Source organism: Macaca thibetana, chromosome 1 (assembly GCF_024542745.1).
Source record: "Macaca thibetana thibetana isolate TM-01 chromosome 1, ASM2454274v1, whole genome shotgun sequence".
NCBI classification, from domain to species: Eukaryota; Metazoa; Chordata; class Mammalia; order Primates; family Cercopithecidae; genus Macaca; species Macaca thibetana.
The window spans coordinates 111,860,261-111,880,313 of NC_065578.1; the positions used below are offsets into that span (position 1 = coordinate 111,860,261).

Sequence of the window (20,053 nt, forward strand, 5' to 3'; positions counted from 1 at the left end):
AATAACGCAATTTTTGTAACAAATGCATTTTAAGAAATTCAAATTCAATTTGCTCTGGCATGTGAGCTATTACGAAAAGATATTAGATAAGAAAGAGACAATGGTAACAATAAAGAAATTTAGGAAAATTTTTAAAAGTCTGTCTTCTGAAATACAACAAGTATGTCTCAAAGATACTTCATCAATTTCTACTTTATTTGGCCATCAAATATCTGAGTTAACTGGAAATGCTAACACAGACAGTTTGTAACTTACCAACAGGTTCTGTTCTACAAGGTAGTTGCTTAGAACCTGAAACATTTCTTCACTTTCTACATTCATATACACATAATGTGCCAAAAGCATAGTAGTAACAATATATATATATATTTTTGAGACAGGGTCTTGCTCTGTTGCCCAGGCTGTAGTGCAGTAGTGAAATCTTGGCTCACTGCAGCCTCCACCTCCCAGGCTCAAGTGATCCTCCCATTTCAGCCTCCTGAATAGCTGGGACCACAGGTACACACCACCACACCTGGCAAACTTTTCTGTATATTTGATAGAGATGGGGTTTCACCATGTTACCCAGGCTAGTCATGATCTCCTGAGCTCAAGCAATCCACCTGCCTTGGCCTCCCAAAGTGCTGGGATTACAGGCAGGAGAGCCATTGCACCTGGCCTACTAATAGTGTTTTTAAAATTATACCCAACCACCATTTATACTACAGTTTCTACGGAAAAATGCATTTTGAGCTGACTGTTAGGACATGTCTCCTTTAAACAAGAAGGAGGTAGGGTTTCCCACTATTGTTGCACTTTGGTGATGATGATGACAATGAAGGTAGCAACAACAGCTAACATTCACCTAGTTTTCACTGTGGGTAGACATAGTCCTTCCTAACACTTGAATCTTTTAAAGTCATTTAACGCTCACCAAAACCCATGAGAGGTAGTATTATTCTCATTTTACAACTAAGGCTAGAAAAGGTTAAGTAACTTACCTGACGTTGTACAGCAGTGTTTCAGGGCTAGAATTCAAAGCGCCTCCAGAGTCTATTTCATAACCACTCTGCAATGCTGCCTCTTTTCCACCTTGACAAGGCAGCACTATTGAGCTGTTCTAAATTCCTCTTATTAGGCGTAGAGTACAGCAAGTTTCCCCAAGTTTTACATGTATATATAGGATCACCTGGGGATCTTGTTAAAATGCAGATTCTGATTCAGAAGGTCTGGAGTGGTGCCTGAAGTTATGCATTTTTAATGAGCTCCTGGGTGATGGTGATGCTCCTACTGCATAGAGCACACTCTATGAAGTGGCAAAGAAGTGTAATTTAAGCCTCTAGTTCCCTTGCTGTTTGTCTGTCTATAAAGGTATTAACACATTGTGTTTATAAGCTGGAAACTGGCCGGGCATGGTGGCTCACGCCTGTAGTCCCAGCACTTTGGGAGGCCAAGGTGGGTTGATCACCTGAGGTCAGAAGTTCGAGACCAGCCTGGCCAACATGGCAAAACCCCATCTCTACTAAAAATAAAAAAGTTAGCCAGGTGTTGTGGCACGTGCCTATAGTCCCAGCTATGCAGGAGGCTGAGGCAGGAGAACTGCTTGAACCCAGAAGGCGGAGGTTGCAGTGAGCTGAGATCACATGGTTGCACTCCAGCCTGGGTGACAGAGCGAGACTCTGTCTCAAAAAGAAAAAGAAAAAGAAAAAAAAAGCTGGAAACTGCCCATACCACAGTCATTTCCCATTAACTCTTAATGGAACCTGACTTTGGAAATCCTGCACAAATACTGGTTTGCAGGAACTTTCAGTAAATACTTAGCCTTTAGGGTTTTAAAATGTACATGTAAGGGCCACAGGGATAAAAATGGGGCTCTAAAAGTTTTACCATTAGGCACATTCTTAACACTATATACCATCACCTATACAGACACCAAAATAAATGCTTGTTCATTATCCATCAACTGGAAAAGCAATATATCAATAACTTTTGGTCTGCAAAAGAAGCTTCCACTTTAAAACATGTAATTATTCATTCTCAGTCTCTGCTAGAGGAGTGCTAAGGAACTTACGCTATGTAATCATAAAGGTTCTTCTGGTGCCATTAGTGACTGCCTAGGTAAAGGCAGACACTACATACATTAATTGTAGCTAGTACCCCATGGAAATATACTACTAACAGTTGGTATAGATCTATTTCAGATTCTAGATCTCCCTCCTTGCTCTATTTCACTTCCTTCCCACTCTACTTGCCTGAGACAAATCCAAGAACCATCTCTCCCATTGCTTGCCTGTGATCTCACATACACAGTTGCACATTTTCTTTCCAGCTATTAAATGGATGGAATTCTCTTTCTAGGCCATTTTTATTCCATGCCAGATTACATAGTAAGGTTATTTAAGTTTGAGATGCACTCACTCAACTATTAGCACTATTGCAAACAACAGTTACGAGTGTGATCACTGAGTGTTCATTTTACACTAAAAAGAAATAGAATAGTCAGTTTCCAAACCAAATAGCTATACTCCCTGAACAACAGTGGAAAGTCATTCTTCTTGAAGTTTGACCCAGAATCAAGTGCAGACTCAGACTCCTAGGCCTACAGCCAGTGGCAACTTAACACATTATATGGCTGACCTTCAGGGAAAAAGGGAAACCACTGCTCTTACCACTGGTGCCAGAAAAAAGCCAACTAATCTTTAAGGCACAAAATAAACTATTCTTAAGGCAGAAAAAGAAACTGTGAGGAAACAAGTTAGAATGGAGGCATATAGAGAAAAATACAGAAAATATATTACCAAGTAAGGACTAGTTTTTCCATGGTTCTCAGTGTTTTTATTTTGGGGAATATAATTAATCAGCATTTTCTTTTTGGGTTTTAACTCTTATTACCTGGTAGAAATGCAAAGATGTACAAGAAAGATGCATTTTTAAAAAGGCTTGGAGGCTGGGCATGGTGGCTCACGCCTGTAACCCCAGCACTTTGGGAAGCCGAGGCGGGTGGATCATAAGGTCAGGAGATTGAGACCATCCTGGCTAACATGGTGGAACCCTGTCTCTACTAAAAATACAAAAAAATTAGCTGGGCATGGTGGCAGGCGCCTGTAGTCCCAGCTACTCGGGAGGCTGAGGCAGGAGAATGGTGTGAAGCCGGGAGGTGGAGCTTGCAGTGAGCCGAGATCATGCCCCTGCACTCCAGCCTGGGCAACTGGGCAAGACTCCATCTCAAAAAAAAAAGAAGAAGGCTTGGAGACTTAAAGGCAATTATCTTTGCTAATTTTACTTTGAGCCAGTGACATTAATTAACAAGTTTATATAGAAGAGTAAATAGTTGCTGGGCATGGCGGCTCATGCCTGTAATCCCAGCACGTTGGGAGGCCGAGGCGGGCACATCACTTGAGCCCAGGAGTTCAAGACCAGCCTGGGCAACGTGGCAAAACCCTGCCTCTACAAAAAATACAAACATTAGCTGGGCATGGTGGCATATGCCTATAGTCCTAGGTACTCGGGGGGCTGAAGCAGGACGACTGTTGAACGCAGGAGGCAGAGGCGGCAGTGAGCTGAGATTGTACCACTACACTCCAGCCTGGGTGACAGAGTGAGACCTTATCTCAAAAAAAAAAAAAAAAAGAGTCAATAGTGATGGGATACCCACTCTAATATCAGTCCTCAAGTATTAACTGGTTCAGGAATTGGGGAAGCAGTTCAAAACTAAAGGGTAAAAATGAAAATAAAGATCTACACATGGTTCTATATCCAAGCCTGGGGAAGGTCAGTAAGAACAAGCAGACACAATAACTTGGAGAATCTTTGAGACATAGGCACATTCTGTACCTAGGGACCAATGTCTCATCTGTCCCCCTGCCTTATGTACTTATTATCCATCCTAGTTGTGCTCTTGAGTTTAAAGTTCAACAAATCCTGAGAACGAATGATTCCATTTAAATGAAAAAAATCAAAGGGTTTGTTTACAAAATAGGGTATTTTTTAAAATACCAAAGATAGTAACAAATGCTATGTTTATCATCAAAAGTGATCCATAAGAGCAAACTTTATAATGTTATACTGTTATAATCTTACATTGTATTCTTTAAACTTTTAAGCAACAGAAGTAGCTCAGATCACCAAAAATTTATGTTTGACATATTTATGGCAGCAGCTATACAAATCAATTCCTTTAATTTACAACAAATATCTTCCACTGTTCAGCTGAGTTAGCACAGGCAGATCAGAGATGGTTTCTTGTGTGTTTTACAAATAATCCACACAAGTCCTTGAGATCATACTTACAGCTTTAGCAAAAATACCCATGATTTCAGGAAACTGGTGTGTGAGAATGGCTATCATTGCTGTAGAAGAGCAAAATCCTGCTGTGAAATGGATGAACAAAGGAAGCTCCTTCTTTGGGTAAACAGAAACATGATGAAAGGCTGCAAGGGAGAATAGGTAAGAATCAATTTTATTTCAGAATAACATGTAAGTAAGTCTTAATCTTTTCAAATGAAATCTGCTTTTAAAAACAAAAAAGAAAAAAAAATTTAAAAACCAAGTCTCTGGCTAAGCAAGGTAGAAGACAGTTATCCATTACTTATCCCAGCATCAACAGCATATCTAAATAGACAACTGTGCTGGGCGTGGGAACAGGATGGCATCATGGGAAAGAACATTGATTACAAAGTCATGCTGAGGTGACTTTGAAAAAAAAAGCTTTGTCACTTATTAGCTATGTGATCTTGAATAAGTTGCTAAACCCTCTAGAAGTTGCTATGGAGAGTTGTAATGATGAACATTTTAAGTGCTTAATAAATGTGAGTTGCAGCCACGGGTGGCGGCTCATGTCTGTAATCCCAGCACTTTGGTGGTGCTGAAGAGGAGGATTCCTTAAAGCCAGGCATTTGACACTAGTCTAAGCAAAATAGTGAGACCCCCATCTCTTAAAAATTTTTAAAAATTAGCCCAGCATGGTGGTGTGTGCCTGTAGTCCCAGCTACGCAGGAGGATGAGGTGGGAAAATCACTGGAGCTCAGGAGTTTGAGGTTGCAGTGAGCTATGATCATTCTACTGCACTCCAGCCTGGGTGACAGATCTGTTTCCAAATAAATACATAAATCTGAGTTGCTACTTTTTTTTTTTTTGAAGAAGAGTCTCGCTCTGTTGCCCAGGCTAAAGTGCAGTGACACGATCTTGGCTCACTGCAACCTCTGCCGCCCAGGTTTAAGTGACTCTTGTGCCTTAGCCTCCCAAGTAGCTGGGATTACAGGCACAGGCCACCACGCCCAGTTACTTTTTTGTATTTTTAGTAGAGAGGGGTTTTGCCACGTTGGCCAGGCAGGTCTCAAACTCCTGGCCAAAAGTGATCTGTCCACCTTGGCCTCCCAAAGTGCTGGGATTACAGGTGTGAGCCACCACACCTGGCCTTGAGTTGTTATTAATTATTGTTCTTTGGGAGCTCAAAAACTAGTATGGAGAAAGAGGCAGACATGTCATTGGTGATTTCCTAGAACTATCAGTTAATAATTTTATCCAGTTATTAATGTGTTTATATATGTGGCATTTCATTAGGCACTGTAAAAACTAAAGTAGGTAAGCTGGGAGCAGTGGCTCATGCCTGCAATCCCAGCAATCCCAGCACTTTGGGAGGTCAAGGCAGGAGAATCACGAGCTTAAGAGATCGAGACCATCCTGGCCAACATGGTGAAACCCCGTCTCTGCTAAAAATATAAAAATTAGGTGGGCGTGGTGGCATGCACCTGTAGTCCTAGCTACTCAGGAAGGCGGAGGCAGGAGAATCACCTAAACCCGGGAGGCAGAGGCTGCAGTGAGCCAAGATCACGCCACTGCACTCCAGCCTGGCAACAGAGCAAGACTCTGTCTCAAAAATAAATAAATAGATAAATAAATAAATAAAGTAGGTAGGCCAGGCATGGTTGTTCATGTCTGTAATTCCAGCACTTTGGGAGGCCAAGGCGGGTGAATCACTTGAGGTCAGGGGTTTGAGACCAGGTTGGCCAACATAGTGAAACCCCATCTCTACTAAAAATAGAAAGATTAGCCAGGCATGGTGATGTGCACCTGTAGTCACAGCTACTTGGGAGGCTGAGGCAGGAGGATGGCTAGAACCTGAGAGGCGGAGGTTGCAGTGAGCCAAGATCATGCCACTGTACTCTAGCCTGGGCAACAGAGCAAGACGCTATCTCAAAACAAAACAAAACAAAACAAAACCTAAACTAGCAAACCAAAGGCCTAGGATTCTGACCATAAATAAAGTCCCTTATCTTATTTTACCATATTTACACATTTACTCAGCTATTATTATTCTAGTGATTGGATATTTCATTATCAATTATACTCAAGTATTTATATTTTATTTGAAATTTGAAAATACTTGAATAATAATACTGAGATGAGCCTATTAGAGTACTTAACATGCAGTAGGTGCTCAATAAATGTCTGCTAAACTGAGAGCTATTCTGGGACTTCATTAGGCCAGGAAGTTGACCGCTTAGGGCTGGATACTAACCCAGGAATTTCTGATGTAATATCCTGCATTAGTAAGGGATGACTAATTTTGTGCTGAACCAAGGTCAGCTATAAATTTCACTTTTAAAACATAATGATTCGCAGAGATTACACCTAAGCTTCCTTCAACAGCTATATTTTAATTTTTATTTTACTATATTCAGAAAGTATATACCAAAACACAAACTCATTAAAAATCCAGAAAATTTCCAGAACCTTGAGCCTTGTTTAAAGTAAAAGCACATCAAAATGGAAGTTTTAAAAGGTAGAAATATTAGAAACTGTAGAGAACATTGTGTTTTCAGCACCCAGAGAATCAGTCAGCAATCCCCTTTGCCCTGTCCCTCAGCTGTGAGAAGCCAACTTCTTCTTCTTCCCAACTTCAAATCAAGAGAAACAAACCCTGGTATTCAAGAAGGTGGGAAACACATACAATACAGCAAAGTTAATAATATTAGCTAACCTATATAGCATTTTATGGTTTATAAAGAACTTTAATTTATATTAACTCATTTAATTCTTTTCAGTAACCGTAAGAGATAGTAGTATTATTCTCAGTTTATAAGGCAGAAAACTGCATAGCTTTAGTAAGGAAATTTCCTGAAATATGAGATTTTTATACTGTAGGAGAGACCTAATTATTTCTTTCTGGATTGCTTTCTGTAGATTCATTTGTCAGTCAATATTTGGCTAACACATCAAAATAATAGATGACTGACTATTACAGAAACACTCCCTTGGAACGAAAGTTCAAATTTCATCACTGGCTTGTACAGAAAAATTTATCAGAAGGCATAAAAGACGACTAAATAGCTATGTGAACTAGGGGAATAGTTCAACTCTGAACTTATGAGGTCCATAAGCAAATTCCAGAATGCGGTAAGTCATATCAAGGTTGAAGGAAAATTAAAAACAAAAAACATTAAGTACTCCTGGGTATTAAAACTCCATATTGTTAACAATTTGTTCATTCTACCATAGCCACAGACAGAAAAAATACTCTAAGAACATAAAATATAATCAAACAAAACCCCCCAGCATATTACCCCTCTCCTACCTTCTGGAGTTTGCACCCTATATGGAGTTGGAATTTATAAAGTCTTGCCAAAAATAAACTGGTCTTATAGCTTATGGCTTTGACAACATGATAATAACCCTGATTTTATTCATATTACTATGTAAAATTGGCCTTATATTAGACAACCTTTGTAATAATTTACAAAGGAGGGCATTATTTTAGGCTAAATGTATTAGCTTAATATAATACACTCTTGCATACATCATGACGTTCCATAATTTAAGGTCCATTCTTTTGCCTTAAATATACTTGTTCCCGTTAAAATGGAAAGACAATAAGAACAACTACCACTACCACCACTTCAGGAAGAAAAATAAAATTTCTCTCATTAATGACATCTTAATTGCTAGAGTCAATGAATTCTTCTTAGTATTTACTTTACCTATTATCTCAGATATTCCTCCTCACTTGGAAATTTCTTCTTCCTTTTAGTTCTAGGATATCTAGTTTTAGTTATTGTCCTGTCTCTCCGACAACCTCTTCACTGAATCTTCAACTCTTTCTGCCACTCATTCCTTAGACATTTTTAAGGAATGCACCCATGGTTCCACCCTCAGTTCAATTGTCACTGCATACAGTTTTCCTTAGTGATTTCATTTATGCCTAGGACTTCTTTTGCTACTTAGAAAATGATGACTCCCAAGTCTGTTTTTTGAGATGTACAGAGGAAGATATATGAGGACCACTGGCAATTTTATTTACACAACCTAATCTTGTCTTAGGCCACAGCTGACTGGACAAGGAGTAAACACCTGGATAAATTTCATTCTCTCTCTCCCAGAAGTTTTAGAAGTGGGATTGAGGCTGGTTGCAGTGGCTTACACCTGTAATCCCAACACTTGTTGAGGCAGGCAGATCACTTGAGCTCAGGAGTTCAAGACCAGGCTGGGCAACATGGTGAAACCTCATCTCTACCAAAAATACAAAAATTAGCCAGGCATGGTGGCACATGCCTGTGGTCCCAACTACTTAGGAGGCAGAGTGGGGAGGATCTTTTGAGCCTGAGAAGTCGAGGCTGCAGTGAGCCGTGAATGTGCCACTGCATTCCAGCCTGACAGTGAAATCCTGTCTCAAAAAAAAAAAAAAAGGAAAAAGAAAAGAAAAGAAAAGAAAAAGTGAGATTGAGATACTATTCATTCTGTATTGTTTGCCTGAACTCATGACATGTAAACAGAGGGCTGTAGGGGCCTCAAGTTTGGCCACATGGTCTATGAAGAAAGCCAAACTGTAAAGAGAAAAGATGTAAGAATGAAGTGGATACACTGAGAGAAACAGCAATGACAGATCACAAAAAGAGAAAATGGGGCTGGGGAGGGAGGAAAGGAAAGTAAGAATAGGAAAGACTGAAAAAAGCATCTAGGGACAGAGATATTCAAATAATTGATTCCTGGAAATCCTAATGACTTTCTAGTCCCCAGTTCTAGTCCCTTACGAAGTTCAAATATAATTGTTGATTTTGAGTTCTCTGATAACCCAGTGTTCTTCCAACAAATCACTATGTATGTTTAAGCTAGTTCAAAGTTGCTCTCTATTACTTACGCCTATAACATTCACTAATTATAAATATTATATGTTTACTTTATAATCTATATTATATATATAACTTAAAAATACATCTATACCTATATATTACTTAGAGAGATAAAATATAGACTTGTATGTATATGTGTTAAGTAGATTATACAAGAAAATATTTAAGCATATAAATTTCTGTGGCCGGGCGCGGTGGCTCAAGCCTGTAATCCCAGCACTTTGGGAGGCCGAGACGGGCGGATCGCGAGGTCAGGAGATTGAGACCATCCTGGCTAACACGGTGAAACCCCGTCTCTACTGAAAAATACGAAAAACTAGCTGGGCTAGGTGGCGGGCGCCTGTAGTCCCAGCTACTCGGGAGGCTGAGGCAGGAGAATGGCGTGCACCCGGGAGGCGGAGCTTGCAGTGAGCTGAGATCCAGTCACTGCACTCCAGCCTGGGCGGCAGAGCGAGACTCCGTCTCAAAAAAAAAAAAAAAAAAAAAAAAAAAAATTTCTATATACGTACATATATATATACACATATACAGGTATGCATGTATATATGGATGAGATGTTACACAGGAAACACAGTCAAAGCTTGAACTTATTTATTTCCCCAACCCCTATTCCCAAACTGGCTCCTCCTTCTATAGGATAGATTTACCATTCTCCAAGTCACCCAAGTCAGAAAATTGAGAATCATTCTTGACCTCCTAGAGAGCTAGGCTCTCAATCTCTATCTCTCAATCTCTCTCTCTCTCTCTCTCTCTCTCTCTCTCTCTCTCTGTCTTTCTTTGACAGAGTCTTGCTTTGTCACCCAGGCTGGAGTGCAATGGCACGATCTCGGCTCACTGCAACCTCTACCTCCTGAGTTCAAGCAATTCTCCTGCCTCAGCCTCCTGAGTAGCTGGGATTACAGGCGTGAGCCACCATACCTGGTTAACTTTTGTATTTTTAGTAGAGATGGGGTTTTGCCATGTTGGCCAGGCTGGTTTCGAACTCCTGACCTCAAGTGATCTGCCCAGCTCAGCCTCCCAAAGAGCTGGGATTACAGGCGTGAGCCCCATACCTGGTTAACTTTTGTATTTTTAGTAGAGATGGGGTTTTGCCATGTTGGCCAGGCTGGTCTCGAACTCCTGACCTCAAGTGATCTGCCTAGCTCAGCCTCCCAAAGAGCTGGGATTACAAGCATGAGTCCCTGTGCCCAGCCCTTCTCAAGCTTTCTTATAATATATTCTATACATGTAGCATTTAACACATTGTTCATCATCTTTTCTTTTTTTTTTTTTCGAGACAGAGTCTTACTCTGTTGCCCAGGCTGGTGTGCAGTGGCGCAATCTCAGCTCACTGCGACCTCCATCTCCCAGGTTCAAGCGATTCTCCTGCCGCAGCCTTCCGAGTAGTTGGTATCACTGGCACGCACCACCATGCTGGGCTAATGTTTTGTATTTTTAGTAGAAATGGGGTTTCACCATGTTGGCCAGGCTGGTCTCGGACTCCTGACCTCAGGTGATCTGCTCGCCTCAACCTCCCAAAGTGCTGGGATTACAAATGTGAACCACTGTGCCTGGCCTGTCCATCATCTTTTTATCAACCTTATCAGCAGCCTAGGAGTTCAGAATAGGGTGAGAGGGAGAAGGCACTAATATTTAGCATTTTAGTTAAGTACTTACAATGTGCCAGCCATGTTTATAAGAATACATTAATGAATTTGATTAATTCAACCAATATTTATTGAATAACAATTTTTATGGCAACCATTACAAGAGATACAGGAACAATGGCCAGGTGCAGTGGCTCACACTTGTAATCCTAGCACTTTGGGAGGCCAAGGTGGGTGGATCACTTGAGGCCAGGAGTTCCAGACCAGCCTGGCCACCATGGTGAAACCCTGTCTGTACTAAAAATACAAAAAAATTAGCTGGGTGTGGTGGTGGGCGCCTGTAATCCCAGCTACTCTGGTTGAGGCAGGAGAATCACTTGATCCTGGGAGGCAGAGGTTGCAGTAAGCCGAGATGAGGCCATTGCACTCCAGTCAGGGCAACAAGGGAGGAAACTCCATCTAAAAAAAAAAAAGAAAAAAGAATAGAATCCTGGCCTTCAAGGAGTTTACAGTCTAAAAGGGGAGATTAAGAAGTACATAAAGCACTCTGAGAATTCAGAGAAGGAAGAGATCACTTAGCAGATAAAGGAAAATAAAAAACACTAGGAGAATAACACCAGCATACTCAGGTTGCCATAATCTCTCCTAAATTTTCATTTATCAGTTTAAACTTATCAACTAATTAAGTTTGACAGTTGTAAACCTGCAACTTTCCTTCCTAGACTTCAGTTCTAATGGCTCAGTATTGTGAAAACTGTAGCACAGGTTTATATCATATAAGAAAACATGGTCCTAGTGTTTACAGCCTTCGGCAAGGTTGCTTCTCAGCTAAATCATAAAAAGAGAAGTTAAACAGAAATGTACTAGTTTACAGAGAAAAGAACAGATGATAAGGCAGCTGAGACACAAAGTGTAGATTGTTCTTTTGAGAAGCCTGGCTTCCTAAAGGCAGGAACTAGACTGAAACACTATCAGCAATCATAATCCTACATATTTCTGGTTCTCCTTCTAGTTCTTTGGCTGCTCTTTTTCAAATCGTTCTTCATAAAGATTGTTTGGGTCCTTTGCCTTTCTATATACATTTTGGAATAAGCTTGTTACTTTGTGTGTGTGTGTGTGTGTGTGTGCGCGCGTGTGCAAAATCCCTCCTGGGATTTTGATAGGGATTGTATTGAATCTATAGATCAATTTGGAGAGAACTGTCATCTAAATAATATTGGGGCCAGGTACGGTGGCTCATGCCTGTAGGCTCAGCACTTTAGGATGCTGAGGCAGGTGGATTTCTTGACCCCAGGAGTTCGCAACCAGCCTGGGCAACAGGGCGAAACTCTCTTTCTACCAAAAATACAAAAATTAGCCAGGCGTGGTGGCACGCACCTGTAATCTCAGCTACTCGGGAGGCTGAGGCACGAGAATCACCTGAACCCAGGAGGCGGAGGTTGTAGTGAGCTGAGATCTTGCCACTGCACTCCAGCCTGGGCGAGAGTAAGAGTTGGTCTCAAATAAATAAATAAGTAAATATAATTGGGTCTTCCAATCCATCAATATGGAATGTCTCTCCATTTATTTAGTTTTTCTTTAATTTCTCTCAGCAATATTTTAGTGTACATGTCTTAAATTTGTTAAATTTGTTCCTAAGTAGTTTTTGTTGTTATTATGATTGCTACTCTTTTCTAAATTCAATTTTCAGATTGTTCATTACTAATACATAGATATATAATTAATATTAGTATATTTATCTTATATTCTACAACCCTGTTGAACTCATTTATTAGTTCTAAGAGTATTTTCATTTTTATGGATTTCTTAGGATTTCCTATATAGAAGATCACGTCACCTTTGAATAAGGAGAGTTTTACTTCCTTCTTGCCAATACGAATGCCTCTTACTTCTTTTTCTTGCCTGGTAACACCAGCTAGAACCTCTAGTAGAATATTGAATAGAAGTGGTGACAACAGATATCCTTGTCTTATTCCCGATCTTAGGGGGAAAGCATTCAGTCTTTTACCATTAAGTATAATGTTAATTGTGGGTTTTTCAGGGATTTTTTTTAAAATCAGGTTGAGGAAGTCCCCTTCAATTTGTAGTTTGTTGAGATTTTTTCTTTTTATCTTGAATGAGAGCCAGATTTTGTCAAATGCTTTTTCTGCATCTATTGTGCTTTATTCTATTAACCATGGTACACTACATTTTCAGATGTTAAACCAAACTTGCATTTGTGAGGTAAATCCCACTTGGTCATGGTATATAAGCCTTTCTATATGTTGCTAGATTCAGTTTCCTAATATTTTGTTGAAGATGTTTGTGTCTATATTCATAAGGGCTGTTGTTTTATAGTCTTTTTATATCATATTATCTTTGGTTTTGGTATCAGGAAGATACTGCTCTCATCAAATGATTTGGGGAGTATTCTTTCCTCATTTATTTTCTGAGTTTGTGAAGGATTGGCATTATTTCTTTTCTAAATGTTTGTAAGATGACAGTTCTTGTTAATATCTTTAATCTTGGTGTCCTTTGTTGCATTTAGCACAGGGTTTTGCTCAATAATTATTTGGAAATAAATTGAATTAGACAACTACATCCCAGAAGTAACTAAAATAGTATTTAAACAGTGTCCTGAATTTCAACCAAAGGCACTTTTAAAATGGAGAATACTATGACAAACAATCTAAACTTAAAACTACTTGTAAGTTTAAGAAAACTAAAATATTTACTTACTAGGTAATAGCTCTCTATCAGCCATCTCTGTGCAGCTGGGATAAGGGTAAAATAGATGTCCTTTCTCTAACGGGTGTGGAATCATTCTAAAAGCTGAGAAAAAAAAGCTTGTGTTGATACTCAATTCTGTCTCATTTACCATCCTATACTATAGATCAAAGCTATTTTGGAGACAAATTTATATAAAAATTTCACATAGTATTTTATTTTCTTTTTTAGTGAGACATTTAGATACAAGAAACAAAGTAAGCAAAAGAATGAATAAGGGGAAGGATAAGATTTATTTAGATAATAGTGAACGGTCTAGTCTGGCTGGAGTAAAACTATAGGGAGTGGTAGATGAGACTGGCTGGGTCCTTCTTTGCTTCAGTCTCCTCATTACAAACACAATTGATAATTCCAAAGAAGAATTGATAATTCTGCTTCTTACAGAAATCTTCATATAACTGGGATGTATATAACTGTTGTGGCCATTACTACTGGCAACCTAAAATAGTTTTCAATGGCTCCTAACCTCACATGTGGGTTTCACCAAAGCTTTCTATGAGCAGATTTTTTTTTTTTTTTTTTTTTTGAGACAGAGTCTTGCTCTGTCGCCCAGGCTGGAGTGCAGTGGCGCGATCTCAGCTCACTGCAAGCTCTGCCTCCCAGGTTCCCGCCATTCTCCTGCCTCAGCATGCCGAATAGCTGGGACTACAGGTGCCTGCCACCACGCCTGGTTAATTTTTTGTATTTTTAGTAGAGACGGGGTTTCACCATGTTAGCCAGGATGGTTTCGATCTCCTGACCTTGTGATCTGCCCACCTTGGCCTCCCAAAGTGCTGGGATTACAAGCGTGAGCCACCGCGCCCAGCCTATGAGCAGATCTTAATCTAGATCACGGGTCACCAAAGTATGGCCCTTTGGCCAGGTCTGGCCCACTAGGTTTTTGTAAATAAAACTTTATTGGAACATAGTTATGCCATTCATTTACATATTGGCTAAGGCTGTTTTCATGTTACAAGAATCAAGTAGCTGTGAAAATGTATGGCCCACAAAATCTAAAATATTTACTATTTAGCACCTTACAGGAAAAGTTTGCCCACCCCGATCTAGATTATCACCAACTACTGTAGATTTATTAAAGAAGAAATCTTTATTGATCTATTCCATTAGCTAAGTACATAAATCTTTAACACTGTCAATAGGTTCTTGGAAACTGTGACTTTAAGTGAAATGTCATATAATAAATGACAATTTTGCCATAGGCTAACTGATATAAACAAGAGTTAAGTTCCTTGGTCACAAAACATCACCAAACTTCTACATAAAGATTCAAAACACTTCTTATATTAAACATTGAAATAAATGTGAGCTATATATACATTTAAGATTCATAAAAACAGGATCATTATTTACCCAATTATTTTAGTTCAGGGTCAAGCATGGCCAGAGCCTATCATGGCAGCCCAGGGTACAAGGCAGAAACCCACCCTGGACAAGACACCATTCCAGTATACCACTCGCGCACACCCCCACACTCACTCATACTGAGACAATTTCGATACACCAATTAAGCTAATGTGCACATCTTTGGGATGTAAGGGGAAACCCACACAGGCATGGGAATATCTTGCAAACTTCACACAGACAATGGTCCTGGCTGGAAATCTGTTTTTTGGGTTTTTTTCCCTCATCAACATTATAATAAATAATGTTAAATGAAACAATATTATTTAAGGGCCTGCTGTAGTCATCAAAATTGTGATAAGATTTTTGTTTTTCCTTTCGTGTTTGGCTCTATAAACTTTTGTCACAATTTAGACTTTATTTATTTATTTATTTATTTATTGAGACAGAGTTTTGCACATGTTGCCCAGGCTGGAGTGCAATGGTACGATCTCGGCTCACCGCAACCTCCGCCTCCCAGGTTCAAGTGATTCTCCTGCCTCAGCCTCCCAAGTAGCATGTGCCACCACGCCCAGCTAATTTTGTATTTTTAGTAGAGACAGGGTTTCTCCATGTTGGTCAGGCTGGTTTCAAACTCCCGACCTCAGGTGATCCGCCCGCCTCAGCCTCCCAAAGTTCTGGGATTATAGGTGTGAGTCACCAGGCCCAGTCTAGACTTTATTTTACCACAATAAAAAGTAGTTATTTGTCCAAAGTCATAGACCAAATTAGTAAATTAGTGATAACACTAATAAATCATTGATCATGATTCATGAAATACAGTATAAATCATAAGTGGTTGGGCACGATGGCTCATGCCTGTAAACTCAGCTCCTTTGGGAGGCCAAGGTGGAAAGATTGCCTGAGGCCAGGAGTTCAAGACCAGCCTGGGCAACATAGCAAGACCTCATCTCCACATACAAAGTAATAAATTAAATCATACACTTATTGAAAACCTATTTGCCAAGCAGAATGTCAGGCAGTGAGGACACATACAAAATGAATGAGATAGAATATCTGCTTTTGAGGAGCTTATGGACTACTGGAGAAAAAGCAAAAGTAAGTTGAATTACTCAAAGACATTCAGTTTCTCAAGTACATAATCCCAGTTTTATTAATCTTTTCTTTAAAAACATACACACACACACACATATATATATATTAGAGAGAGTCTTGCTATGTTGCCCAGGTTGGTCTCGAATTTCTGGCCTCAAGTGATCCTTCCGCCTCAGCCTCCCTAGTAGCTGGAACTACAGGTATAAGTCACCACACTTGACTCATCAATTGTATTTATATTGTTATTATCAAGCCACAGTATCTGGCCTTTAGCAAATGGTTAATGCAGAGGTTCCCAAATTGGTTCAAGATAATTTCACTTGTTAATAGTGAGTCCAAACAACTTTAAAAATTTATGTCCTAATAATTTAGCAGCAATTTGGAAAAAAATACACATAAAGTTAAAAAACAGAATCAATAAATCAATTTTCTTATTTCATTTTTAAATGACCATAATTTCTTACTAATGAGATATAGGTATAAGCCTGTTAGACACTGTACGACTTCTCGAAACTTGGAATCACATTGGACACTACCATCTTCATTTCCTATTTCACACTGATTTTTGTGTGGTACTTCTTTTAATCACAGCAACTAACAAAACTCCAGCTTGCAAAGATGTAATGATATTGAAAGGAATGGAGAGTGATCTAATGTTGAAACTGTGAACTGTCTGGAGCTAATAGTTTAAGTAATATCTGACAGATGTCGAATTATTATTATTATTATTTTTGAGATAAGGTCTCACTCTGTCACTCAAGCTGGAGTATAGTAGTGCCATCTCGGCTCACTACAGCCTCGACCTTGGGAGGCCTCAGCCTCCCAAAGTGCTGAAATTACAGGCATGAGCCACCGTACCTAGACTTGAATATTGTATTGTTGTGTTTCCATTGAAAATTTAAAATGTTCTACAGCACTCCTGTGAATTGCTGCAACATCCAAGGTGCCTCAGAGTAGTTTGGGAACTGAGGGGGGTTAACCAATTTTAGTGAATAAGCGTTGAATTTATTTTTGAATTTTTATTAATAGCTGTGGTGTACTTTTCAAAAGAATTATGTGAATCCTACAGGTAAAATGTTTTAATTAAGCTTCTTTACTTTCTTGGTGGTTATAAGAAGCAACGATTAAGAGATCGGGTAGTTAGTTTAAAACAGTCCAATTTGTTCTCCAAAGAAGATACATAAATGGCCAATAAACACATGAAAAGACCTTCAACATCACTAATCAGGGAAATGCAAAACATCACCACAATGAGATTCCACTTCACATCCATTAGGAGAGCTATTATTTAAATAAAGAAAAAAACCCAGAAAATAACAAGTGTTGGCAAGGATGTGAAGAAATTGGAACTTTTGTGCCTTGCTGGTGGGAATGTAAAATGGTGCAGCTGCTATGGAAAAAAACACCACTGAGCTTCCTTAAAAAAGTAAACATAGAATTTTATGATCCAGCAATTCCATTTCTGGGTATATACCCAAAAGAACTGAAAGCAGGAACTCGAACAGGTATTTGTACACCAATATTTGTAGCAGCATTATTCACAATAGCCAAAAGGTAAAAACAACCCAAGTTGAATGGGTATCTGTTCATTAACAGATGAATGGATAAACAAAATGTGGTATATACATACAATGAATTATTCAGACTTAAAAATGAAATTCTGACACGTATTACCAATATAAATGAATTTCGAAGATATTATACTAAGTGAAAAAGGCCAGACAAAACAGAACAAAAATTACATAATACCACTTACATGAGGTACCTAGAGTAGTCAAACTCATAGAGACAAAGTAGAATGGTGGCTGCCATGGGCTTGAGGGAGGCAAGACTGGGGAGTTATTATTTAATGGGTACAGAATTTCAGTTTGGGATAATGAAAAAGTTCTGTAGATGGATGATGGTGATGTTTGTACAACACTAGGAACATACATAATGCCACTGAACTATATGCTTAAAATAGTTAAAACTAAATTTTATGTTGTATGTATTTTACAATAAAGAATAGGTTGATATCAGTTATGAAGAAAATAGCTCCATGTTGTATACATCTGAAAACAAAATAAAACAAAAAGAGACCAATTTTTAAAATATTAGAATAGCTCAACCACATTAAAAAAGCTGTAAGTCAAAGGGCCAAGTTTTCATTCTCTTTCCTTACAAATATGTAACTTAAATGAACATATGGCAGAACACCATAACAGTTTCTCACTCTGCTTTTGTGGGATCAATATAACATTATGCATTTCTACCAATAAACCAAATATCTCATCACTGATTACCGTTTGAAACCAATCTGAACAACAAATCCTTATGGAAACCCAGACAATCTCATTTAAAAAGACTGCCTGTGAATGCAATGAATAGATTAGTGTTCCTTTTGGAAAAGAATACTTACTGCCTTCCCATGTACACTGTAACAGATTAAGAGCACCTTCTATTCGTTTCCAGTGCTGAAGATGAAAGAAAGCATAGGCAATTGCTTCACTATCACCCCGTTTCAGAATGTGTTCTGGAGGTAAAATTAAACTTTTCATCTCTAATAAATACTGAAAAAGTAAAACACACACATATACACACAACAGAAAAAAGAAAAATTAAACTGTGCTAAATTCAAACACCCATAAAACTGTAGATTCGAAGTGTTAGAAAGTCAACCTGATTTTTTAAAAACTAATTGAAATGACATGAAGATTCTACTGATAACGTGTATAAAATGCTTATATATGCAAATTATGAAAACCAGAATATTTCTGTAGGTAAAAATAAGGTGATAAATGGCATATGTGTGGCCTGGCTAAATACAAAATGGAAACTCGAGCTGAGGAGGTAATATGAGAGCAACTATTTATTTTTCCAAAAATGAATTAAATGTAAAAATTACACTTTTTTTTTTTTTTTTTTTTTTTTGAGACGGAGTCTCGCTCTGTCACCCAGGTTGGAGTGCAGTGGCCGGATCTCAGCTCACTGCAAGCTCTGCCTCCTGGGTTTATGCCATTCTCCTGCCTCAGCTTCCCCTAGTAGCTGGGACTACAGGCGCCCGCCACCTCGCCCGGCTAGTTTTTTGTATTTTTAGTAGAGACAGGGTTTCACCGTGTTAGCCAGGATGGTCTAGATCTCTTGACCTCGTGATCCGCCTGTCTCGGCCTCCCAAAGTGCTGGGATTACAGGCTTGAGCCACCGCGCCCAGCCCATATTTTTTATTTTTAAAATTTATTTATTTTTTATTTTTAATTAAGCCATTTCCTACTGAAAAGAAGAATATAAAAGTTATGAAATCCAATTTTGGAACAATATTTGTGGCAACATTCAATTCTTTTTTCTCTTATTTACATTTTATAGGTGAAAGAACTTAATTGTGGAAAAGTTCAATTAAATTCATATTTACTAAGTTCAAAGCACTATGGTTGTTAGGGAATACCAAAGAACACTCTGCCTGTTCTCTGGAGCTACATAATGCAATGGAAAAGACAGATTTCTTAAGTGACTAATTATAACAAGACTCTGGTGAGTACTTTATTTGAGGTAGAAACAACGTACAAGGCCAAGCGCAGTGGCTCATGCCTATAATCCCAACACTTTGGGAGGCTGCGGTGAGCGGATCATGAGGTCAGGAGATGGAGATCATCCTGACCAACATGGTGAAACCCCATCTCTACTAAAAATACAAAAATTAGCTGAGTGTGGTGGTGCCTGCCTATAGTCCCAGCTACTCAGGAGGCTGAGGCAGGAAAATCGCTTGAACCTGGGAGGCGGAGGTTGCAGTGAGCCAAGATTGAGCCACTGCACTCCAGTCTGGCGACAGAGAGAGACTCTGTCTCAAAAAAGAAAAAAAAGAAAAGAAAAAAAAAAGTGCAATATATGGGAATACAGATAGAGGTATTAATTTTTTAAATTTAGTTTTTAAATAACAGCCTTTATTGAGATGTAATTCACATACCTTAGAATTCACCCATTTAAAGTATACAATTCAAGGATTTTTAATATATTCAGAGATATGTGCAACTATCGCCAAAGTCAATTTTAGAACATTTTCATCACTTCAAAAGAAAATCCTGTACCCTTTAGTCACAACTCACTTCTCCCCTACTCCCCCAACCCCCTTAAGCAACTACCAATCTATCTTATATCTCTATAGATTTGCCTATTCTGAATATT

General features: G+C 38.9%; 1 protein-coding gene across 15 annotated transcripts in view; it reads right to left on the reverse strand.

The window, feature by feature from the left end:
- Positions 1-20,053, reverse strand: part of ST7L (suppression of tumorigenicity 7 like) — an 843,199-nt gene that overhangs the window by 14,324 nt on the left and 808,822 nt on the right. For all 15 annotated transcript variants that reach the window (XM_050747420.1, XM_050747399.1, XM_050747449.1 and 12 more), the window contains 3 exons: positions 18,294-18,444; positions 13,412-13,504; positions 4,270-4,409 (listed from right to left, as the gene is read on the reverse strand). In XM_050747420.1, coding sequence (XP_050603377.1) covers positions 4,270-4,409; positions 13,412-13,504; positions 18,294-18,444 — 384 coding nt within the window. The remainder of the gene's footprint in view (positions 1-4,269; positions 4,410-13,411; positions 13,505-18,293; positions 18,445-20,053) is intronic.